This window comes from Aristolochia californica, unplaced genomic scaffold (assembly GCF_029961685.1).
Source record: "Aristolochia californica isolate CCGP_79_NKW_82.1479 unplaced genomic scaffold, dmAriCali1.0.hap1 SCAF_12, whole genome shotgun sequence".
Classification (NCBI taxonomy): domain Eukaryota; kingdom Viridiplantae; phylum Streptophyta; class Magnoliopsida; order Piperales; family Aristolochiaceae; genus Aristolochia; species Aristolochia californica.
The window spans coordinates 29,174,302-29,199,916 of NW_027181793.1; the positions used below are offsets into that span (position 1 = coordinate 29,174,302).

Genomic DNA, 25,615 nt, shown 5'->3' on the forward strand with positions numbered 1-25,615 from the left:
ACATTGGCTCTTGCATATTTCTCTTTGCAGGCTTGATGCTGTTATGTGCTTGCAATCGTAACCTTGTTCATTTTCATGATCACGGGGCCACCAAGATCAGGTGCAGCAATAAAAACAGCATTTACAAAAAAAAACTTGCTAACTATCTGATTTAGATAGTAATTAGTTCCAGCAACTGCAACGTGACCAAACGTTGGAACTTTGCTGAATAATCAGCAATGTGATGGAGGAGGAATAAAATAATCAATAAGTCAAAAATCATGCTGATTCACCAGCTTGATCAAAACAAACAACTTTCCAAGTTGCAACCTATTATAACTCATCAAAGAAACCTGCTGTATCAACGTGTTAACCAAGCACCATTATCAATGTCATCGACATGCTGGAAATCAAGAGAGAGGAGAAGGCAGCAGCTGCTTCTCTTTTCAAAACAGATGACAGATGTTGAATCCGTCTTGACAGGGTGAGCTTGTTAAGATAAGATATGTAAACTATTGCAGCAATTTTCTATGATTAGAGTTCAGAATTAAGAAGCCTGCTCAGCAGCTCACCTTACCAGAATATAAACCACTGCTGCTAAGAAAGTTCAAATCGAAACTCTCTTATTCTGCTGCTCCAACGGCTACTGAAACACAGAGAATGATAATCGAGTAGAAGACTAGATGCTACTGCTGGAAGAAGAAGATACTCTCTTGATCTCTGCTACTGCACTTACATCTTAAAATAAAACAGAGAAGAGAAACATCTTGCATATGCTGCTTAGAAGATAATCTCTGCTGCTGGTAATCGATATGGTTGGAGTAACTTCTGCTGTTTGGAGAAGAAACAGCAACGTGTCTTCCTTGGTACTGCAACAGACGTAAAAGGAATTATATCTCTCGTTCTCTACTGCTGCAATTGGTATGTACTGCAGAAGTGAAACAATAATGCTGATTTGTAGTTACAGAACTAAAACAGGTTCTGAATGCAGAGACGTTGGTCATGAAGCTTGATAATTCTGCCCGAATTAAGGCTGTAATGGGCTGGATCCAAGAGCTGCTGCAAGGTTTTCTCAAAACAAAAGGTAAGTAAACCAGTATTGTATGCTGCTTACAAGTTACTGCAGCAGTAATTAATTCAGACATTCAACCAAGAGGTAGCCATACAGAGGGGAAGCCTTCCCAAACAATGAGAGATTGTTGGGAGGTTCCGAATTTTGCCAATTTATCAGCCAAAGAATTGGCCAAAGTGATGCTTTCAAGTTCAAGCGTGTGGTTCCATGGTTACAGAGGAGCAACCCCATGCAATGGTGATACCGATCGAATATTTTCTCATGGATTATGGTTTGTATCATTCAAGCCAGCTTAATGGCAGCCCACCTAGTCCTTTGAGCGGTTCATGCATTTCACCTTTTTTTTTTTTGCCAGAAAGCATGGGCATGAAGCTTAAGCCAATTAAGACTCGTGTTTCATTCCAAGCATTACAACGCAGATGAGAGATGTAGGTTCGTTATTGCCATGCATAGAAAGCGTAAATTGTTCTCTTAATATGCCGGATTCCTAATGTTGGGTGGGGGATGACACTGGGGATGAGGCATTCTCGAAGCAGGTGGGTTAGGATGGGGTGGTTGTAGATACTAGGGACAAAAGGTCGAAATATTTTGGAGGCAAGATTCTATTCGATTCATTTGTACTCAATTGACCTATCTGTAAAATTGACAATTTACAGATAGATCAACTGAGGACAAATTAACCGAATAGAATCTTGCCTCTAAAGTATTTCGACCTCTTATCCCTACTATTTACAACCACCCCATCCTAACCCACCTGCTTCGAGAATGCCTCATCCCCGGTGTCATCCCCCACCCAACACACGGAATTCGGCATATTAGGAGAACAATTTACTCTTTATATGCACGACAATAATGAAGTTAAATCTCTCCTCTGCATTGTCATGCTTGAAATGAAATACGGGGCTTAATTGGCTTGAGCTTCAAGCCCATGCTTTTTGGCGAAAAAAGTTCTGGTGAAAAGCATGAACCGCTCAAAGGACTAGGTGGGCCGCAATTAAGCCGGCATGGCCGATACAAACCATAACTCATGAGAAAATATTGGATTGGTCTCACCATTGCATGGGGGGCTTCTCCTCTGTAACCGTGGAACCACACGCTTGAACCTGAAAGCATCACAAAACAAACAAAAAAAAATAATCTCAAGAATGTTATTTATATGGTCTCTTTACATACACATCTTTTTAATTACCTCCACCAATGCGCTGAATCTTCTGTTGAGTTTAGAGGTCATGTGCATGACCTCAGAATGAAATGGTGAATTATCACCACCAAATATGAGTGCCCGACATTGTAGTCTTCTCAATCTATCTTTAATGTCGGGTCTCCTACAACAATTCCCAAGTGTTATCAGTTTAACTGATTCTAAATATAGCACCTGTAGACCGAATCCTAGAATTAGAAACTTCAGCAAGATAACCAAGACATACCCATTGATGGCCTCAAGGAACCTCAAAACATTTGCACTCTGCCTCTCATTAACTAACTGCAGGGAAAAATTAAAAGTCTCATTGCCATCAGGAAGGGATCGTCCTTCTTTGCACACTGAAAAAGAAGGCACGTGTGTTCCTGATGAAATTTCACAAATATGTCACTTTCAACTGTTGAACGTTGAAAAACAAGCATGGGTTTAAATCAGAAAATAAAAGAAGTGTTTATGTTTCTGTTGAGTAGCAAATAGTATTCCTTAATAAATGAATACCATAACAGGAAACTTGATTGAACATCAATAAATAAATTCATTAGCATGCATTTTCAATAATAAAGATAACAGTACCCGTAACAACCAAACCTGGTTTTTAAATTTAGAAAATTCATTAAATATGCAATATGGGACATCAATAGGAAAGCCATCAAAAGTGTAACAATAATCAAAAAACACTAAAGAAAAGGACCATCAAATTGACCAACATAAGATTGAATGTTTTGTTTCCTTCATATTCAGATAATTTAGCATCGGAACAAGCAGCGCTGAACTGGCAATGTAGGGACGAAGCCATACTTGAAAGCACAAAGAAAGGTGAATCCAAAGCTAAAACTCAGTTACTAACATGTTCAAAGCATAGAAAAAGAAAATATTTCTTTCATATATACTTTGCTTATTTTATTCATTCTTTCAAGTTTGAACTTTCACCCAGTTACATTAGGGAACACATCAATTTTCGCAGCTAAGACGGACCAAGATCTAAGCGATGCTTACCGTCTACAACACCAAATCACGGGACCCAAGCTGCTTTTATCCAATGGTCCGTTATTCTTGACGTGAAATCAGAGATTTGGATCTCAAAGCCCGAGCCATGAGGAACTCATGTAAGCTCAGCTGCTCAAGATCAGAAGGTCTCCTGTAAAACAAGGACCATTTAGGACGTGTTTATGTGATTTCATCAATGCCCCGCAACATCGTCCATTTCGATTTCATTTGCATCTAATAATATAACCTTCTACAAAACAGGGACCATTGCTGGGGCTGCTCCTTTGTAACTATGGAACCGCACGCTTGAACCTGAAAGCATTACTGAAATATAAAAAATTCTCAAGATTATTGTTTACTTGGTCACTATATATACACTATCTATTTAATTACCTCCACCAATGCGTTGAATCTTCTGTCGAGTTTAGAGGTCATGTGCAGGACCTCGGAATGAAATGGTGAATTATCACCACCAAATATGAGTGTCCGACACTGCAGTCTTCTCAATCCATCTGTAATGTCAGGTCTCCTACAACAATTCCCAAGTGTTATCAGTTTCACTGATTCTAAATATAGCACCTATAGACCAAATCCTAGAATTAGAAACTTCAGAAAGATAACCAAGACATAACCATTGATGGCCTCAAGGAACCTCAAAACATTTGCACTCTGCCTCTCATTAGCTTCATGATTGGTCTTAATTATACGAAAATACTGTCAGGTTTCTGCCATTTTCATGTTTTTAGTTACATGTTGTCTTATTTACATTGGCTCTTGCATATTTCTCTTTGCAGGCTTGATGCTGTTATGTGTTTGCAATCGTAACCTTGTTCATTTTCATGATCACGGGGCCACCAAGATCAGGTGCAGCAATAACAACAGCATTTACAAAAAAAACTTGCTAACTATCTGATTTAGATAGTAATTAGTTCCAGCAACTGCAACGTGACCAAACGTTGGAACTTTGCTGAATTATCAGCAATGTGATGGAGGAGGAATAAAATAATCAATAAGTCGAAAGTCATGCTGATTCACCAGCTTGATCAAAACAAACAACTTTCCAAGTTGCAACCTATTATAACTCATCAAAGAAACCTGCTGTATCAACGTGTTAACCAAGCACCATTATCAATGTCATCGACATGCTGGAAATCAAGAGAGAGGAGAAGGCAGCAGCTGTTTCTCTTTTCAAAACAGATGACAGAAGTTGAATCCGTCTTGACAGGGTGAGCTTGTTAAGATAAGAGATGTAAACTATTGCAGCAATTTTCTATGGTTAGAGTTCAGAATTAAGAAGCCTGCTCAGCAGCTCACCTTACCAGAATATAAACCACTGCTGCTAAGAAAGTTCAAATCGAAACTCTCTTATTCTGCTGCTCCAACGGCTACTGAAAAACAGAGAATGATAATCGAGTAGAAGACTAGATGCTACTGCTGGAAGAAGAAGATACACTCTTGATCTCTGCTTCTGCACTGACATCTTAAAATAAAACAGAGAAGAGAAACATGTTCCATATGCTGCTTAGAAGATATTCTCTGCTGCTGGTAATCGATATGGTTGGAGTAACTTCTGCTGAGTTTAGAGGTCATGTGCATGACCTCAGAATGAAATGGTGAATTATCACCACCAAATATGAGTGTCCAGCACTGTAGTCTTCTCAATTCATCTTTATTGTCGGGTCTCCTACAACAATTCCTAAGTGTTATCAGTTTAACTGATTCTAAATATTGCACCTGTAGACCAAATCCTAGAATTAGAAACTTCAGAACGATAACTAAGACATACTCATTGATGGCCTCAAGGAACCTCAAAACATTTGCACTCTGCCTCTCATTAACTAACTGCAGGGAAAAATTAAAAGTCTCATTGCCATCAGTAAGGGATCGTTCTTCTTTGCACACTGAAAAAGAAGGCACTTGTGTTTACCTTAGGATAAGAGCAAAATCTCTCATACTTCTACATGCTAATACAATATCCGATTCAGAAACTTGTGCATTCCCACGCACTTCCTGCAGCACATGATCAAAAAGGGCATCATAAGTTAACTTAACCAATGAGTTTCAAAAAAAAAAAAAAAAAAGTGACCCCCGAGCAATTAACTGTAACTACCAGACCTCTCAGAATTACCTTACTGACATACCTCTGATGCAACATTTCCTTGACCATGCTACACATCCCATAGTATTACAGGACACAGGACATCAGCTGCATATATTCCAAAAATTATCTATCAACGTTATTTGGACGCGTATAGTAAATTTGAATACAAGATCAAGAAAGGATCCAAGAAAACCTTGTTGTATAGCCACTCAGTCCATGAGGGTGCTTTGCATACAGGGGAAACAAGCATCAATCCTTTAACCCGCTCCCTGTATTTCAAATGCAACCAGCAGTACAATAAGAACTCAACAAATATAAAACCATAATTGATTAGAAGAATGATCTGACACACTAACAAAACAAATCTTATAACAAGGACATACTGCAAAGAGTGTAAGGAACCCGTTGTGACCCCAAGCACATTAACAACATCAAGCCTGCAAAGAGAAATATGCAAGAGCCAATGTAAAGCTGCTCCTTTCTGGCTAGTAATCTAGCTAAGATAAGCTCTATTAAAGGCAGTTTGTATTTAAGGCAAGTACGATTCAAGGCACGTTTCTGATTTTTCATCAGAAGAATTTGGAAAGTATTACACACAAAATATTCTGAGACTTCAATTTCCTGAAACTTACCTATGATAAACTTCCTACTTCTGATATGCAATTACCAATTCAAGATTCATCTGTCCTTTGCTAAGACGTTGGGAAGTTTCCTTATTGCTGCTGCTCAATTTGAGGAAAGTATCTACAGCTTGCACTTACTTCTTGTGTCTTGCCTTAAGCACGTTTTCAGAACTGGTTCTAGTTCGGTAATTATATCTCTGAGACGTGGATCAAATTCAGCAACAGGGAACAAATTCTATTCTGGTATTGGCAGCTAATCAACTGGTTTTATATGTCTAGCACTTGGGTTAGCTCTCTGTTGAATGTCTGTATGGTATGGCTAGCTCTCGGTTGAATGTCTGAATTAATTACTGCTGCAGTAACTTGTAAGCAGCATACATCACTGGTTTACTTCCTTTTGTTTTGAGATAACCTTGCAGCAGCTCTTGGATCCAGCCCATTACAGTCTTAATTCGAGCTGAATTATCAAGATTCATGGCTAACACAGTGTGAATATAATACCTTTAACCAAATTATATACAAAACAGAATATTCAAGAAAAGAGAGAATGAATGATACAATGAAGCAAAAGTGCAATAAAGTTTATTAGAATACCGACCTCATGCCCAGGTGGACTGATATGATATATGCAGAAATTGTGAAGAGGTAGCTTCTGGGCAAAAGAACAATCCTTGAAAGCATGACATGTCTGGACACAGCCTTTAAAATTGTATAAGAACCTAGGGACAGCAGAAGAATGATGCAATGCAGTAGACCCTTGCCTCTCATGAAAATGGCGTAAGCATAGTTGGAGCTGTATCGAATTTTGGTTGGGTATCTTTTTTTGTTTTAAGTTAATGTACTTCTCACTTTATCAAAAAAAAATTATTGTACTTCTCAAATGAAATTTTAGCCTAACAATAGGGTAACTCACGATTTAGAGCCAAATCCGGATAAGTAGTGAGTGCTGGCTTTTCAAGATCTCCACACGCAGCAACGGATACAGAACCGCAGCCAGTTTGCACTAGGTATTCCTGATGAAATTTCGCAAATATGTCACTTTCAACTCTTGAACGTTGAAAAACAAGCATAGGTTTAAATAAGAAAATAAAACAAGAGTTTATGTTTTTGTTGAGCAGCAAATAGTATTCCTTAATAAATGAATACCATAACAGGTAACTTGATTGAACATCAATAAATAAATTCATTAACATGCGTTTTCAATAATAAAGATAGCAATACAAGTGACATCCAAACCTTGTTTTTAAATTTAGAAAATTCATAAAATATGCAATATGGGACATCAATAGAAAACCATAAAAAATGTAACAACAATAAAAAAAAAAACACTAAAGAAGATTGAATGTTTTGTTTCCTTCATATTCAAATACTTTAGCATCGAAACAAGCAGTGCAGAACTTGGCAATGTGGGGATGAAGCCATACTTGAGTCCAAAGCTAAAACTTAGTTACTAACATGGTGAAAGCATTGAAAAGAAAAGATTTCTTGCATATATATTTTGCTTATTTTATTCATTCTTTCAAGTTTAAACTTTCACCCAATTATATTATAGCTATGCTTACCATCTACAACACCAAATCACGGGACCCAAGCTACTTTTATCCAATGCTCTATTATTCTTGAGGTGAAATCAGAGATTTGGATCTCTAACCCCGAGCCATGAGGAACTCATGTAAGCTCAACTGCAACATGTCCATTTCGATTTCATTTACATATAATAATATTTAATACGTGAACAGGGCAGAAAACCACCATTATTCATGCGAACACACCACAACTTGTATCCAATTTTTTCACACATATAAAGCCTTGGAGTCCGATGGTTAAGTGGAGAAATTTTATTCTATTAATTTGTATAAATTGATCAATCTATAAATTGACATTATTTAAAAGATTAATGATCATACAAAAGAGGGGATAAATGTATGTTTGCGTCAAAATTAATGGCAATCCAAGAATTATCCTTCAATCAATTTTATTTTCTATCATTATCTTGTTTATGATCGGTAACTTTATCTGCTGATTCATGTCTTTGCCAAAGTGGCAAGATGAACTGGTAAGTAATCGTGGCAAAAAAATCTTTTTTTTTCGGAAGCTGAGAATGACAAATAGGAATAAATATTATTTCTTGTAGATCCTTAAACATCAAAATGGTACCGCCAAAGAGGCTTTTGTGATTCCGTCATGGGGCATGGCAACATCAGTATTTTTACTTCTTCGACTGTCCGGAGAAAACATTGTTCTTTTTAAGAAACCACAAAAGCCTCGCTTGCAACACCATCCTAATGTTTGACATTCTTTACATTGAAAAATTTAGTCCCACTTGCTTATTATCTTCAAATGGAGCAAAAACATATTCCAACTATATACCAACTTGACATCGCATCCTGCAAATCCTGCCAAGAGAAGACCTAAAGAATAAAGTAAACTACTACTACTAAAAAATAAAAAAAATGAGTCCCATGACGTCATTACAGATGATAAACAAAAAAGTTAAAAAAAAAAAAAAAAAAAAAGACACAGGATTAACGACTGATTCAGTAAACAAAAACCCTTCCCCTCAAGCCACCATACTTCTCTTCCCTTCTTATTGTTATTATTAATCATCCACAAAAATTGACAATTTACAGATAGATCAACCGAGCACAAATGAATCAAATAGAATCTTGCCTCTAAAGTATTTCGACCTTTTATCCCTAGTATCTACAACCACCCCATCCTAACCCACTTGCTTTGAAAATGCCTCATCCCCAGTGTCATCCACCACCCAACACGCGGAATCCGGCATACTAAGATAACAATTTACGCTTTATATGCATGGCAATAATGAACCTAAATTTCTCATCTGCATTGTCATGCTTGAAATGACACACGAGTCTTAATTGGCTTAAGCTTCAAGCCCATGCTTTCTGGCGAAAAAAGTTCAGGTGAAATGCATGAACTGCTCAAAGGACTAGGTGGGCTGCCATTAAGTTGGCATGGCCGATACAAACCATAACCCATAAGAAAATATTCGATTGGTATCACCATTGCATGGGGCTGCTCCTCTGTAACCATGGAACCACACGCTTGAACCTGAAAGCATCACAAAAATATATAAATTCTCAAGAATGTTGTTTACATGGTTACTATATATACACTATCGATTTAATTACCTCCACCAATGCGCTGAATCTTTTGTCGAGTTTAGAGGTCATGTGCAGGGCCTCAGAATGAAATGGTGAGTCATCACCAACAAATATGAGTGTCCGGCACTGCAGTTTTCTCAATCCATCTGTAATGTCAGGTCTCCTACAACAATTCCCAAAGTGTTATCAGTTTAACTGATTCTAAATATAGTACCTGTAGAACAAATTTTAGAATTAGAAACTTCAAAAAGTTAACTAAGACATACCCATTGATGGCCTCAAGGAACCTCAAAACATTTGTACTCTGCCTCTCATTAAGTAACTGCAAGGAAAAATTAAAAGTCTCATTGCCATCAGGAAGGGATCGTCCTTCTTTCCACACTGAAAAAAAAGGCAGTCTGTTTGCTGTTGGAAAAGAGAAAAATCACTTACACTTCTGCATGCTAATACAATGTCTGATTCAGGAACTTGTGCACTCCCACGCACTTCCTACAACACATGATAAAAAAGGGAATTATAAGCTAAATGAACTATTGAATTTCAAAAGTAAAACAGTGACCCCCGAGCAAGTAACTCTTAACTAAAAGACCACTCAGAATTACCTTACTGAAATACCTCTGAAGCAACATTTCCTTCACCATGCTACACATCCCATAGTAATATAGGACATTGGACATCAGCTGCATATATTTCAAAATTTACCATCAAAATTATTGGACACAAATAGTAAATTTGAATATAAGATTAAGAAAGGATCCAAGAAAACCTTGTTGTATAGCCACTCAGTCCATGAGGGTGCTTTGCATACAGGGGAAACAAGTATCAATCCAATAACCCGCTCCCTATATTTCATCTACAACCAACAGTACAATAACAACTCAATAAATATAAAACCATAGTTGATCAGAGGAATGACCAGCCACACTAAGAAAGCAAATCTTCTAACAAGGACATACTGCAAAGAGTGTAAGGATGTAAGCACCCGCTGTGACCCCCAAGCACATAACAGCATCAAGCCTGCAAAGAGAAATATGCAAGAGCCAATGTAAATAAGACAATGTGTAACTAAAAACATGAAAATGGCAGAAACCTAAGAGTATTTTCATATACTTAGACCAATCATAAAACTAAAACTAACTAAATGCCGTCGTGCATAGCTTTATAAAGATTTTTTTTTTATTTTTGAAAATGATGATTTCATTAAAGCAGCAAAGCTACATAAAGGGGCGGATCTAAACAATGAAAGACTGGTGATCAATCCCCCTCTGTTGCCAAACTGTTTGCACATCTGTGTACATGGGACTATCTGCAAACCACCTTAGACAACAGATTACAAATCTCAAGGAAAAATTGAAAATGCCATGGAGGAGATGATGATTATGTTAATAGGTAAATTACCCAAAATAGTCAAGAACATCAGCTATCTGATCTGCTAAGTCGTCAACTGAAGGCACAGGTGTTTCAGAAGAAATCGACGCACCACCTAACTGTAACAACTCTTGAGGAAAACAAACACAGTGTGAATATAATACCTATAACCAAATTGTACGGCTATATATACAAAACGGCTTGTTCAAGAAAAGACAGAATGAATGAAATACAACGAAGCAAAAGTGCAATCAAGTTTATTAGAATACCGACCTCATGCCCAGGTGGACTTATATGATATATGCAGAAATTGTGAAGCAGCAACAAGGTAGCTTCCGGGCAAAAGAACAATCCTTGGAAGCACGACATGTCTGGACACAGCCATTAAAATTGTATAAGAACCTAAGGAATCATAGAAGATTGCTACAATACAGTAGAACCTTGCCTCTCATGAATAAAGCATGAACATAGTTGGAGCTGTATCCAATACAAGTTGGATATCTTTTTCTGTTTTAAGTTAATGTACTTCTCAACTGAAATTTTAGCCTACAGGGTAAACTATGCTAACATGTTGGTAACTCACGATTTAGAGCCAAATCAGGATACGTAATGAGTGCTGGCTTGTCAGGATCTCCAAACACAGCAACAGATACAGAACCGCAGCCAGTTTGCACTAGGTGTTCCTGATGCAATATCGTAAATATGTCACCTTGAATTCTTGAACGTTGAAAAACAAGTATAGGTTTAAATCAGAAAATAAAACAAGAGTTTATGTTTCTGTTGAGCAGCAAATAGTATTCCTTAACAAATGAATACATAACAGGTAACTTGATTGAACATCAATAAATAAATTCATTAGCATGCATTTTCAATAATAAAACGAATACAGAAACTTCTAAACTCAAAGAGCTGTAACAGAACTCTTATTTTTCTCGAAATTTGCACTCCCTGTGTGTGCATGTGGGAGTGACAGAGATAGCAAGACCTATACATTCAGATTTTAAATTTTAGGTACACTATCAACCCAGTAAGGAGGATATCGTCAACTCTCAAGAAAGAAACTCGAGGTGTTTCAATTAACTGGGAAATATGATTAGAGGTGCTTCTGTACAGCCATATAGGTTAAAAACTAACACATAAAAGACGGTAAGGGGGAAAGTGAGACAGAGGGATTTCAATTTCATGGGAAGTGCAATGGCGTCAAAGGCTGGCGCCTGCCGGTAAGCTCTTATCCGCATCTTTCTGGCCGATTCCAACCTGTTTCCACCTTGCATTTTCCTCCACTCGTATATATATAAACACATATCCAAATGCGTCAACCCCTGCATTTCATGGATCCTCTGAGCTTGTTTACGTTAGCTTCCCTCTTTCTGTTTCCCTTTCTTTTGGATTGGTTCTCTAATAGCAGGAGCCTGCGTCCTTTCTTGTCTGCAGAATCGGTGCACAAGGGCGGTCAAATTGACAGAGGACCGTGGGAATACTCAAAGAGGGCCCTTGGTAGGAATCACTTTCTGTGAGTGAAAACCTCATTGTCCTTTTCTCTATCTGATCTTTCGGAGGAAAGTTTTCTGGCATCCCTAACTGGCCAGTACCTGAACTGTTCTCTCCCTCTTTGTTGAACTGATTTCAGAAACTTACTTTCACCATCAATTTAGGATTGTTTTGAAAAGTTATTGCAGTTTTTCTCCCTGAGTACTTTGTATATTCCGGATTTAGTTTCCAGACTCATTGTCCTAGATCTCCCATCTTCTACATTCAAGGGCACCCTTTCTTTCCTTCAAGAATTTTTTTTCTCTCAAGGATATATTGCATGCTTTATCGCTTCAGCTAGATCCCTTCATCCTAGTCTCTAACCAGGTTTTCCTTGAACAATCTCCCAATATGATAGAGCCAAGACCTACTTCTCCTTAGCTTCAATCTTCCCGAAGACTTCCGGACTTCAAACAATCTATTAAATTAAAATATGTTCAGCTTGGCTACCATTATCTCAGTACCCATGGAATGTAACTCTTTCTCACCCATCTACTTGTTCTCATCGCTGCACAACTTTCCACCCTCTCTCTTCAAGATCTCCATGACTTATGGAACCACCTCCGCTACAATCTTATCTCAGTCATTCTCTGCTTGACTCTTCTTGTCTTCATATGCACCCCTTACTTCCTTACTCATCCCTGTCCAGTGCATCTAGTCAATTTTGCCTGCTATAAGCCTGATGAAGCTCGTAAATGCACTCGTCAGATCTTTATGCAGAAATCTACATTAACTGGTTCCTTTACTCCAGAGAATCTTGAATTCCAACGTAAAGTTCTTGAAAGATCAGGTCTTGGGGAGTCTACCGACCTCCCTAAAGCTATCTTCAATGTCTCTCCCAATCCATGTATGGCTGAAGCAAGGAAAGAAGCTGAAGCTGTTATGTTTGGTGTTCTTGATGAATTCTTTGAGAAAACGAATATAAAGCCGAAAGATATTGGCATTTTGATTGTGAATTGCAGCTTATTCAATCCAGCCCCATCACTTTCTGCAATGCTCATCAACCACTACAAGCTCCGAGGAAATATAAAAAGCTTTAATCTTGCTGGCATGGGTTGCAGTGCAGGTCTGATCTCCATTGATTTGGCCAAAGATCTTCTCCAAGTTCATCCCAACTCTTATGCATTGGTCATCAGCATGGAGAACATAACCTTAAATTGGTATTGTGGTAACAATCGGTCAATGCTTGTATCAAATAGCTTGTTTCGTATGGGTGGAGAGCTGCTATACTCCTTTCTAACAAGAGCTCTGACCTCCGTCGATCCAAGTATCAGTTGGTTCACATTGTTCGGACACACAAAGGTGCAGATGACAAGTGTTTCAGCTGCGTCACTCAGGAGGAGGATGAGAATGGAAAGATTGGAGTTTCCCAATAAAAGATCTCATGGCGGTTGCTGGAGATGCTTTGAAGACTAACATAACTACCTTGGGCCACTTGTGTGGCCCATGTCAGAACAATTGCTCTTCCTTGGCACATTGATTGGGAGGAAACTTTTCAAGAGGAAAATCAAGCCTCACATTCCTGATTTTAGGTTAGCTTTTGAGCACTTTTGCATTCATGCTGGAGGAAGAGCTGTTTTGGATGAACTGGAGAGGAACTTGCAGTTAACTGATTGGCATATGGAGCCTTCAAGGATCACTCTTGATCGATTTGGGAACACTACGAGCAGTTCACTTTGGTATGAATTGGCAAATACAGAAGCTAAGGGGAGAATGAGGAAGGGAGATAGAACATGGCAGATAGCATTTAGATCCGGTTTCAAATGCAACAGTGCAGTTTGGAAGGCTTTAAGGACTATTAATCCAGCAAAGGAGAAGAATCCCTGGATGGATGAGATTGACAATTTTCTGGCAAAAGTTCCAAAGATATCATCAATTTGATGAGGCAGTTGTCGTGGCATAGGCACTCAAGAAGGGAATAATGAGTTTATACTTATCCTAAGTGCTTTTTTATGTGTTTAGGAGTGGTTGGAAGTTGGATTTGAGGTGTATTTTTTTTCGGATTAGTATGTACGACGATGGGCGTCTGGGTATAGGAAGTGCACTGTTTGGGAAGTTCAGCGTTTCATTTTTGTTGTTAGAGAACGAAAGGGAAGGTATATATTGGTTATTAGTGATTTAGTTTAGTGAGTGTAGGACATTGAGCTGGAAGCAGTTTCTAGTAGGGAGGGATTCGTGTGTCCTTCTCTCATGATTTGGAGTTGATTTCATTGGTTTTAAAGTTTAATTTTACTTATTTCATTGATTTCATTGATCAAACAAAAAAAAAAAGACGGTAAGGGGAATTGAAAATAAAAATACTCTCTGATCACACATGATACAGACTACCCAACCTCAATTGCAGGACATAGAAAGTCAAATGAAAACAAGAGGAGCTCGCAGATCTATATGATCTTTCCATGCCACGGAATCAAAACCAATACCAGATATGCTCACGACAATAGGTTTTTTTCACATCAAGAATGATAAGCAAGTTTAAGAACATAAGTATATATGACAAATTGATTAACATCATCAAAAGAAAACAGGTATTCAAGATTCTAATAAAAAAGCTTAGCACCGTAAAACTTAAAAACATAAGAAGTAATGCAAATACTAAACAAAAGTCGCATAGAATACAGAAGCATAGGTTTAAATCAGAAAATAAAACAAGAGTTTCTGTTTCTGTTGAGCAGTAAATAGTATTCCTTAATAAATAAATACATAACAGGTAACTTGATTGAACATCAATAAATAAATTCATTAGCATGCATTTTCAATAATAAAACGAATACAGAAACTTCTAAACTCAAAGAGCTGTAACAGAACTCTTTATTTTTCTCAAAATTTGCAGTCCCTGTGAGTGCATGTGGGAGTGAGAGAGATAACGAGACCTATACATCCAGATTTAAAAATTTAGGTATATTTCAACCCAGTAAGGAGGATATCGCCAACTCTCAACAAAGAAACCCGAGATGATTCAATTAACTGGGAAATATGATTAGAGGTGATTCTGTAAAGCCATATCGGTTAAAGACTAACATGTAAAAGACCATAAGGGGAATTGAAATAAAAATGCTCTCTCTGATCACACATGATACAGACTACCCTACCTCAATTGCAGGACACAGAAAGTCAAATGAAAACAAGAGGAGCTCGCAGATCTACGAGATCTTTCCATGCCACGGAATCAAAACCAATACCAGATATGCTCACGACAATAGGCGTTTTTCACATCAAGAACGATAAGCAAGTTTAAGAACATAAGTATATATGACAAATTGGTTAACGTCATCAAAAGAAAACAGGTATTCAAGATTCTAATAAAAAAGCTTCGCACCGTAAAACTTTTCAAAAAACATAAGAAGTAATGTAAATTCTAAACAAAATTCGGGTAGAAAAACCTGTACGTTACACTACAGGTACCAGAAATTTTAAAACAAATGAAACAAGACCCATCAACAAATATATCCTATAACCAGCGAAAACTCGTGTGTTTTGCTCTCTGAAACAAAATGCAAACGCAGAATCAATCGTCATAAAAGTAAGATCGCCCTCCTCTCACTCCCATAATGCAATAAAAGATTAAGTCGTAGATGAGAATTTCAAGAATAGATCAATTAATATAAAACGAATACTATAGAGAACTAAATAGCCGTAATGCGGAAAAAGAAAGTATAAAAACCTCAAAAAAGAAAGAAAGAAGACGTTACGGATGAGATCATAATAAAATTCGAAGGTAAACACACAAGACCTTGACGAATGAGAGAAATAATCGCAATTAACGGATATTCAAACCTTTCCGCCAAGGGAGATCATCTCCATGTCGACAGAAACTGAACCGCTGGAGTCCCCCATGGCCGCGGCTCTGCAAAAATTAACGCTCGCACGCTTTCTTCTCCTCCTGCTCTGTTTCTCTCTCACCCGGCTTCTTTCAATCTTTCTCTCACCCGGCTGCTTTCAATATGTCTCACCCAAAAACGTTCCCTAACGCTTCCGTGGCTTAAATATGAGCAGAGGAGGGAGAGACCAGGAGAGGGGCTAACCGCAACTTAACCAGGGTTAACCCCACCGACGCTTTTCTTTTTCCCAGCTGGACCTCTCCACAGCTTTTAACCACGGTTTAAGGACCGACAGTTCCGTATGAATTTACCAAAATATCATAATTCGCACGTGCTTAAACTGCCCGCGGTAAAAAACCTGGGACAATGTTTGTGTGTCCTCCGCTGGTCCCGTACAATCGGGAATTATCGGATCTTGTATTCCAATACAAAATCTCAATAGAAAACGAAAAGTTAATTACGATTTTGACCAAGAAGGAGACGCGGGGTAGTCCACGTGTCGGTATCTTGAAAAGGATGTAAGTGGTCAATGCCGTATTTCCGATAGTTGAGGAGGATTGACGCCACAAATTAGTCGAAAATCACGAGTGCGCCGATTCGTAGCTCATTTTCGAAATTCGGATGGCCGAAAAAATCTCGAAATTCTGAGCAGAAGATGCATGCACTGAGGGGTTAAGGACGGTGGGATGGAATTGAAGAGAGACTGAGCCGGTGGGCCCGCAGCCTGCGACCGACAGTTGGCTCAACCCTCGGATGTGGCCACATTAAAGTCCCATGCTATTTCTACATTTTTTATACAAAATAATTAATCTTAAACCAATAAGATACGTTCACTTGCACACTCGTCGCACAGGGTGCACCATCTACGGTGCTACCCTGGTCCCTGCGTGGCTTAGCAATATACGCCAGGGGAGATCCTGTACCATAACTTGCGGACTACTAATCAAAAAGATAATTAATTTGCACCAGTTAGGAATATATTATAATTCTTCTCACCAGTGATTACTGGTAACCATCCATGACTTATTAGCATTAGGTAGATTAATTATTGAAAATAACGTGAGATTAATGACATGTAATGCTTCATTAACATTGGACAAGGTTAGTAGTAGTGGAGTTTGACTAGATGTGACCTTGGTTGTTAAGCTCTCCTTCCCCTTCAGGCTTCCGTTCAGTTTTTTTACTCTGATTAGTGATAACAACAAAGCGTATTTGTGAATAAGAACTGCGGAATGGGCTGTTTGGGAAATTTGTCTATTTTAATGTCTTTCTCGAAACTGCTTCTCTTAGGGATACGGGCCCGTTTTTTAATCGAGAAATGATAGAAAGGCGTAAAGAGTTTTAGGTAGGGGCTATTAGGCAGCGACAGCGATAAGGGCCGCATACACGGAAAGAATGTGACAAATGAAACTCTTTTGTGTTTTTTTTTTTTTTTTTTTTAATTTTTACCCGTGGCTGCTTCACAAAATCCGTCAGCTTCGTCAGAAAGTTTACCATCTTGTCCTCCCTATAATTAACTTTGGCTGAAAATTGGTGATGATCCATTGAGAATTTCAAAATGTGCTCCTCGTTCCCATGGTGGCGAGTCTCCATCGTCGAGGCTTTCTCCGAGTTCTTTATCTGAGCTTTCAGGTAAAATGCAACAGTCATGGCGTCATCTGATTCACTTCAAGTGGTGCAGATACGTAGCTCTCTCTCTGAATAGAAGAACGAATTTCACTTTGTTTCGTCTGGAGGTAGCGGCTACATGGAATGGGAAGCAGTGGCCCTATGATTTGGATGCCCCACATTGATTTTCTCACAACGCCTTTGCCACTAGTAGTATGTACACTGATAAACTGCAGGAAGAACTCCAGATGCCACTAGAGTATTCTAACGAATATCGCGTCTTCGTCACGCTATTGCTCAATCATCTACTTGGGTATGAATCTTTCTTTCCTTCTGTTATTTTTTACTTGTTTTAGAACCTTTTTGCTTGATAGGTAAGATCATCAATACCTCTGAACAGTCTGTTGCTTGATGGCTAAGATCATTTGATGTTCAAGACTTAATAATTTATATGGGCAATCGGCCTCTTCGTGATTGTTTTAAAATCCAAAAATGATCATCCTGAAATTCGAATCATTGTCTATTTGCACTCTTTGTATTATGTCAGAACGAAAGCAGATACGGAATGGAGGCAGCTGCCATAATAAAAATATATATTTGAACCAACCAGCCACCATGTGTTTGTGATATTGTCAAAAAAAAAGGAAAATGAGTTCAAAGAGTAAAGAAGATGATAGCTGATAATCCTCGAGTTTTCTGCAAAACCACCGTCTCATGTGACGGATGCAAGAGAAAGTCGGTATTCAGTTGGATTTAACGACCGTGGCTACAATTGTTATACAATCTACAGGACAAACGTGTTTTGTACAAACGGAAGGATCACCGAGCCAGTTTCTTTATGAACAAAGAAGAGAGAAAAATATTAACTCAAGAATGACTAGGGGACCGACCACATGTGAAAGATAACGAAAGATCAACAGAGAAGCACTAGTTTATTCCAGTGTTGACATTTTGAAGAGTGTAGAGAAGGAGACGACTGTAGAGCTTTCCAGTAAATGTCAAAATGAAGTTAAAACAGGCTTTTCAGCCAGTATTTCTTTAGAGGAGAAAGGCGAATCTTTTTTAATCTATTATTTGCCAACAAACAGAATAGAAATCCCACCTCCCATAACAAGGCGATATATAATCTACTGATGAGCAGTCTGCACCTAAGATGACCTTTTAACCGTTTCTAATGTCCAGTTCCGTAGATTCTTCTCCCCTAATTCAGGGATTTGCGCTTGCTCCACGTCTCCAGTTGTTAGAAGAAGTTGCTATTTTGTCTCTTTCCTCAGTGGAGCTATTGCCTTTCAGGTTACCTGGTAAGTATCGTCGGCTTTTCTATTTAACTTTCACACGGGGTTTAAGGGATAGAAAACTTTTTAGCCAAATTCTTCTTATTCTATAAAAGATTAATGGGACTAGAATTTACTCGAACATTCATGTGCTGGTAAAAACAAATAAAAAAGACACTAACACGGATAAAGAAAAAAAAATTAATGTCAATTTTTTTTCTAGTGACTATACAAACGGACAGAAGCATTTAATTGTTTATGTTGTTTTCATAGACCACTTTTTCCTCTTCTCTTGTTTTGATAGATCTGTTGCTTGATGCTTTCTTTATGGGACAACATTTTTTCAAGAGTACCCCACGTCAAATTGAATTACTTTTTTTTCCTGGATGCTTTGTTTGTATAAGATATGGTTTACTGACTCATAAAATTGTATAAGATATGGTTAAAAATTAATCATCTATTGAGGTAAGTCAACAATTTGCCAAGAACTTGACGTTGCCATCGCACAAAAGGACCTTTCACTGTTACCACCTGTCGAGCGACAAAATGCTGGATGAGATTGCTGACTCTTCCTTTATGTAATGTCGTCCATAAATTTTGGTTGATTCTTGAAAAGTAAAGCTTTGGTGGTTCTGTTGTCCGATACTTCATACAGAACTGGACTTAGTACCGACGTTAGCTCGAATGAGTATCAATAAGGGGACCCATGACAAGGAATCTTCTTGAATAGCAGAGCTTGGAACACTAGAAGACAGGCTTGGGGAAGACAAAAGAAGCTTTGGGAGAGAGATGACTGTCGGCACAAATGACAAGTGTCGCGCACGAGCTTGCGGGCAGTGGGAAAGTAAGGAACTTCCACTGGCTTAAAAGCTGAGGGTGGAGCCAACATTACGTGAGTTTGGTGGAGGGTCTTCTTCGCTGGCTATTACCCCACCGTAGGAATGGAAATCTTTGAAACATCATACTGGCCCTCTTCTCTTTATGAATCGTAACTCTGTCTGGGTGCAGAGTATCTCCAATGCGTCTCTATATAGCTGCCAACAGTTTACAATTGAAGAAGTGTGAGAGGATCTATTAGGCCTCTCTCCAGAGTCATATTTTAATCTCTAATAAATTAAATCTTCGGCTTCCTGTGGATTTTGCTCAAAGAACCAAGATACTTGAATCGGTCAAGACTGTTCTGTTAGAGATCATATTCTAATCTCGGTGTCTGTAGTTTAAGCAGGATCCCCGGCTTGAGAGCTACAGTCTACGTGCGACGTGCACAGAGAGAGCTGCGGGGCTGAGGGTGGAAATGTTTAGGGCTGCCCTCGGAGGAATGAAAGGGTAAAGATACGAACAGTTCTCACTTCCGATGATGAGCTGCCGACGTGCACAGACGTCAGGAAACGGGAATTCTTTAGGAAAAATAAAATAATAGGAATATTATTTTTTTACTAATTTTTTATTGAAAAATATTTGGTCAAATGATTAAGAATCACTTTATTGTTTCTTATTTTATTTTTTTATAATTTTTAATTAGAGTAATAGGAAATTCATTATCCTATTTTTTTTAACATTTCTATCCCAAGAATTACACAAATTCATTTGGCCAAATTACTAGCAGCATCGAACGAACTTTTTTGGAGCTTTATGGAGCAGCTTTTGGTGAGCCATGACTGCCGAGGGTGTGATAAATGATATGGGAAGAAAGTTTGTCTGCGGACATTGGCTACAGCTGGATGTGCTGGCAATGATGTGAGAGGAGAAGAATATTTGAAAATTGAAGTATTTGCTGTGAAAAACATAGCAATGCCCAGAGGCTCGGAGCCAGTGAGAGCGATGGGCTCGCCCTTGTTGCGGATCGGTGATCTCTGAGAGCGACGGTAAGCAGGATATAGCATCCCTGGGTCATTTACTCTGGGATAATAGCAGAGAAGCAACATAATTAGTTTATGTTTACGACGGCCTCACAGGTTCCAGAGACAAAAAAAATTCAATGTAAAAATATTCACAGGCCCAAAGTCTCCTACAGGGTGAGCTTGGAGGGAGTTGGAACTGCTGAGCCTCATCCTGGAGGAAGACATGGATGGGCAGGAACGGGACCGGAGACCACAAATGCCCACCAAAGCTTAGTTCTTGTAGACTCTCACAGAATCACAATCGATCAACATGGATAACATCTTAACAATCAAGCGTGATGCTTGTAATAGTCAGATTCACGAATTTCATCCATAGAACACTGTCAGATTCCATCATAAGCCAGTTACAGCTAGTGGCATGTAATCTGAATTGAAAGCTATAGCCTATAAATGTAAGACACACTAAAACATATAATTTGCTCTCCATTCAACAAAAGCCTGCACTACATCCTAGTATTTGGTCTCTTTGACCAAGGATTTGTCAATCATAGGAAGAACTTGGCTCCACGGACAAGATGCAGGTGTAACTGTCGCATCGCCTCTCTTGTCAGGGAGATTCAAATTTTGACCAGGAAATATGTCAATCAAACTTTTGAATGACCCTGAAGAGAAATTATGTTGAACTCATCCAAGTCTCTGATTTTCACCGTGAGACACTGAAGTGCACCCAATTTAAATCGCATGCATCTGCACCTTAAGCTGCATCACCGGTTATATTCAGCTAAATACGTTTAGAGCAAGAAACAGGTAAGATCACCAAAGCCATCACCAGGGGACTGGAGCTTTCTCCATCCACAGGAATTTTTTTTTTTTTACCTCATTCTTTGGTTTCTTCCATATCTTCATCAGAGAGCGGATTCTCCACCTCACTACCACTAGTAGCATCTTCATCAGACACAATCATTTTTTCTTCCACTGGATTGGCAGGGAGCTTGTACTTGAGAAACTTAACTTGTTTTTGTCCTTCTGTCTTGCTCGATTCTTTACGTTTTCTTATTCCATTTGTAGCTTTGGATCTCATCATTTGAGCAGCAGCCAAGAATTCAGAGTCCATGAACAGCATTCCCTGGTCCTCTTCCAAACTCTTCTCAACTTCTTCCTTCCCCTTGCAGTCAATATAGAAAAGATCCTCATCCACTTTCATGCTCTCCAACGTAGATGTTGGGTGTTCAAAAGCTACTTTAGCCTTATTGAGAGTCAATTTAGACCTGAGCTTTAGGTTATCATTTGCAAATAATCTCACTCCTTGATCTTCAAGATTCAGCAGCCATTCTGATCATCAAGAAATGGTTCAGCGTGAACTTAGATAGATAAAACTCCATATAATGACTAGAAGCAAGAAAATGACAAAAGACGAGGATTTGGAAGCTTACTTAGAAGTGCCTGGGGAGTAGACCCATCAGGTCTTATAGGCTTTTCCGTGCCTGTTTGATCCTTGACCCACTTAATTATATCAGATGGGAGTCGTGATCTAGAAAAACCATTGATGTAAGATATGGCCTTTTCTTGATCTCCTTTAGACCTGTGGCCAAAATTCAGATTTAGTAGGAATAGAGAAGTAATATCTTATCATTCTTTTTAGTCATTCTAAGAACAAAGAATTCATAAAGTTTCATTGAAGTAAAAATTTTTACTAATACTTCTTAAATTTATTTGGTTATCCACAAAAATAAAAATAAAAGTAAAAATTATATTTTCTTAAAATTATAAAAATAAAAAATATAGCAGTATTAAAATTAGATATTACCAACCTTGCAACACATACAGCCTCATGGGTTGTTATCAATCTCAACATAGCTAGACTTCTCATCCAATCAACAGATTGCTCAGATGCTATTTCAGGATTTAGGAAAGGATACTCCACCAATATGACCACTTCAAAGAGAAGCTCTCGCAACATGGGTTCATCTTCAGGACCCTGATATTAGCAAACATCAATTATTTGCATATGTTTATAACAGGTAAAGATGCACACTGCTCACAAGATTGCCAAAATCTTCACAGCGTTTATGGTCAGTTTGGTTCATGATCAGTAAATGCGAGAATGACAATGATCTGAGAGCACACAGACGACTGTTGTAAAAAATAAGTTGCAGAAAACATAAAATTTATATGAAGTAAAATATAACCTCAAAGTTCAAGGTATATCTGTATCAATGTCAAAGCAGATTTATTCATAAATGCACCAAGCCACAGATAGCAGAATTGAGTAAGTGGTGGCACACAATGTGAAAAGAAACAACTGAGGTACACCCTAGAAAAAATTATAATCACAAGGTACCATGCTACGCCCAAAGAATAAATTAAAAGAAAATATTATACAAAAAGACACAAGCAGCAGTTTTTTTCTTTCGGATTTAAGGGATCAGTAATTAGTTTCGGCAATAAATCAATATTTTGAAATAACACATATTAATCACTATAAACATCATGATCTGGATATGTAAATCTCCATCCATGCAACTCAATTACCACGTCAGTTCTGGGTTGCTAGATTGGCCTCATTTCAAGTCTATCCTCACAACTCACATCCATGCAACTTTCTCTTCCTCTTATTTCGTACTAGTCTTTGAAACGAAACCATCACCCTCATACACACACACACACACACACACACACACACACACACACATTGATTATACAAGCACAGTATACCCCTTTCCGCTGGTGAAACTTGAACCCAATACCTACTAATAGAAATCCCCCGACGTGGTAATTGAGTCAAAGGCCCAATCCACTACTCTACTACATCAATGTCTCATTAAAAATGATCGACCTTCCAAAAACAGGCTTCCCAGTTCTTACATACATGAAAAGTATAAAGGTTTCCAAGAATCAATTAGGCTTTTTTCTGTTTATTGGTTACACTACGATATTGGCCACTGAAAAAAATCAACCACAATATTCTCATTGAGTATTCATACTGACCAATAGGGAGCTAACAGGCAAACTTGGCTCCAGAAGCATCCTCAGAAGTATCTCTGATCAACACCAATTAAAAATTAGAAACCATAAAGACAAATCTAGTGATCTAACAAGGGCTAAGCAACATCAGTAGAACCATAAATTATAAAACAAAACAAACAGAAAGGAACAAACAATAGTTCTGGCTGCTTACCTCAAGTGTTGCACTCATATGCATACATGCACTAAATGTGTATGCTACGATACTCTGCGACATATAAGAACTAGAGGTATTCTCTAATATTCTTGAAGGGATAAAATTTGCATTAGTAACATCTAGTGAGCATGGTAATAGACAAATACATACTTCCATCTGTAACTAGAGGGTTGTCCTTGTAAGAGTTGACAATAACCCCTATGAACAATGCCTAGTATTGTTCCACTGAAGTAGGTCATGCATCAAACACTTCTATGTGATACTGGCAGCAGCTGTTATTTTTCTCAGAATATTGATTATCCGCACATACTACAATGCTTAACCCCAGTGAAACTTGAACCAAGACATCATACAGGAAATCCCCAATGTGGACATTGAACTAAAGGCCCAATTCATGTGGCAGTAACAATTATGGTTAAAAATTGTATATCATTGGTCCCAAACAATTAAAAAACATTACATGTGAAACTAAAACAAAAAAAGAAAACATGAACCAACTAAAAAGACAGCCATATTATCGAAAGATATAAGGCAAAAGTTAGCCAACTAAAATTAATGTGGTTAGACAGCGAAGCCCATGATGTTTCACAAACAAACTTTGACCTGTAATGCGCAGGCTCCTCCCTCATGCACTAAGAGACCATGCCACTTTACACTACTTCCGAACACCAATAATTAATCGCCGGTTTTTATAAGCGATACCTCTAGTAATATCATAAGAGCAAAATTAGTAAAATGCTCTTGAACACTTTTAGGTCTTTTTTCATGCATATTTCAGCATCAACTTAAAGTTGAACAAACAGACTCACAGTATAATACTTTTCAACAAAATCTGACCACTGTATTAATGCCTACAACTAACGACCAAAAGTTATAACAAATCATAATGCCACAAGGACACCAACTCAGAAAGCAAGAAAAAGGAACCCTACCAAAGAACATGCAATTTCGGAAACCAGTTATGGCACCAACTGCCCATATCTTAAGCTCCTTTTGCAGCTCCAACCTCGATACACTGCTTTGAAACTTCAAACACAATCTAAGAAAAAATGCTTGGAGAATCACAACGGCAGCCAAATAATCAATTCTACATCCCGCTGTTCCGAGCTCTTCTCTTATCTGATCACTAATGAGTGGAAAGAATACTGAAAATGCTTCTCCCGCTTCCTCCACTGCCCACACCTTAATCAAATCACTGAGACACGAAAGAGAATCAACTGACCCAAAGTCTCCAGTCCCATACTTACAACAGCAAATGCTAATGTAACCAATAATTCCTTCCGCTAAACATTCGAGCTCTCTTGACAAATTTTTTGCCTTTTTCGAAGAAAGGTCGCCCAAGGAGGATTCGGTCAGGGAATAATGAAGCTTCTCGATAACAGGAGCAAGTAAAGAAATGCTCTTTGCACCATCAGACGAAGCCGAGCAAGCACAGAGCAGCTGGAAAAGGTCCCTAAGGACCCTAACTATAGAAACCCTACTCAATGCGTCATCCTGTGAAACCCTAGTTTCATGGAAGCTTATTGCGGAGTAAAACCAGATGACTTCAAGAGGAGGATCCTGTCTAGACTGGAGCAATCGCAAGAAAATGGAACGAAACCCCGAAAAGTCGGATTTTTGTTTCTTTGTTTCTTGTAAGAAGCGATCGATGGATTCCTTTAACAACATTTCGAAATTCTCGCTCCGTAGAGGATAGGAACTCAGGTTCTTCGTCCCGGGTGTCGGTTCCACGATAACTTCATCCATCTTGAACGACTCAGGCTTCAAATGCGACTTCTCACGTTGATATCAAACGAACGGGAAAAGAGAGCGGTAAAGTTTTCAGTCGACGTTTGAAGAGGGTTTTAGAATTCGTTAGGGTTTTGCAACGGTTGGAAACCCGGAATTCAGCTCCGTCAGCG

The 25,615-nt window shown here is 38.4% G+C and overlaps 2 protein-coding genes and 2 pseudogenes across 3 annotated transcripts; 1 reads left to right on the top strand and 3 right to left on the bottom strand.

The window, feature by feature from the left end:
* Positions 1 to 1,930: 1,930 nt before the first annotated feature.
* On the bottom strand, positions 1,931 to 8,751 carry LOC137946847 (protein NDL1-like; annotated as a pseudogene).
* On the bottom strand, positions 8,083 to 15,932 carry LOC137945297 (protein NDL1-like). Its single transcript, XM_068791113.1, has 11 exons — positions 15,767 to 15,932; positions 11,043 to 11,142; positions 10,733 to 10,830; positions 10,490 to 10,578; positions 10,048 to 10,108; positions 9,858 to 9,944; positions 9,694 to 9,771; positions 9,524 to 9,580; positions 9,358 to 9,413; positions 9,119 to 9,254; positions 8,083 to 9,038 (listed from the first exon to the last, which is right to left on the bottom strand). The coding sequence occupies exons 1-11, from the start codon at positions 15,824 to 15,826 to the stop codon at positions 8,817 to 8,819; spliced, it is 1,044 nt and encodes a 347-aa protein (XP_068647214.1). The 5' UTR covers positions 15,827 to 15,932; the 3' UTR covers positions 8,083 to 8,816.
* On the top strand, positions 12,341 to 13,870 carry LOC137945296 (3-ketoacyl-CoA synthase 11-like; annotated as a pseudogene).
* A 4,916-nt stretch (positions 15,933 to 20,848) lies between the features above and the next one.
* LOC137945780 (uncharacterized) lies at positions 20,849 to 25,581 on the bottom strand. 2 transcript variants are annotated; one of them, XM_068791802.1, is made up of 6 exons: positions 24,647 to 25,581; positions 23,522 to 23,574; positions 22,345 to 22,511; positions 21,967 to 22,115; positions 21,410 to 21,865; positions 20,849 to 21,292 (listed from the first exon to the last, which is right to left on the bottom strand). In XM_068791802.1, the coding sequence occupies exons 1-5, from the start codon at positions 25,458 to 25,460 to the stop codon at positions 21,411 to 21,413; spliced, it is 1,638 nt and encodes a 545-aa protein (XP_068647903.1). In that variant the 5' UTR covers positions 25,461 to 25,581; the 3' UTR covers positions 20,849 to 21,292; position 21,410. The 2 variants fall into 2 exon arrangements, with proteins under 2 accessions (XP_068647903.1, XP_068647902.1); XM_068791801.1 differs by having other exon boundaries at positions 20,849 to 21,865.
* Between the last annotated feature and the right edge of the window lie 34 nt (positions 25,582 to 25,615).

Coding starts and splice junctions, on each gene's coding strand:
- LOC137945780 (XM_068791802.1), bottom strand. CDS start 25,460: ATGGATGAAGTTATCGTGGAACCGACACCCGGGACGAAGAACCTGAGT. Junction 23,575..24,646: donor CCGAAATTGCATGTTCTTTG/GTAGGGTTCCTT, acceptor GGTGTTGATCAG/AGATACTTCTGAGGATGCTT. Junction 22,512..23,521: donor TGCCTGTTAGCTCCCTATTG/GTCAGTATGAAT, acceptor TGCTAATATCAG/GGTCCTGAAGATGAACCCAT.
- LOC137945297 (XM_068791113.1), bottom strand. CDS start 15,826: ATGGGGGACTCCAGCGGTTCAGTTTCTGTCGACATGGAGATGATCTCC. Junction 9,945..10,047: donor ACATCCTTACACTCTTTGCA/GTATGTCCTTGT, acceptor TGTTGGTTGTAG/ATGAAATATAGGGAGCGGGT. Junction 9,039..9,118: donor GATTCAGCGCATTGGTGGAG/GTAATTAAATCG, acceptor TGATGCTTTCAG/GTTCAAGCGTGTGGTTCCAT.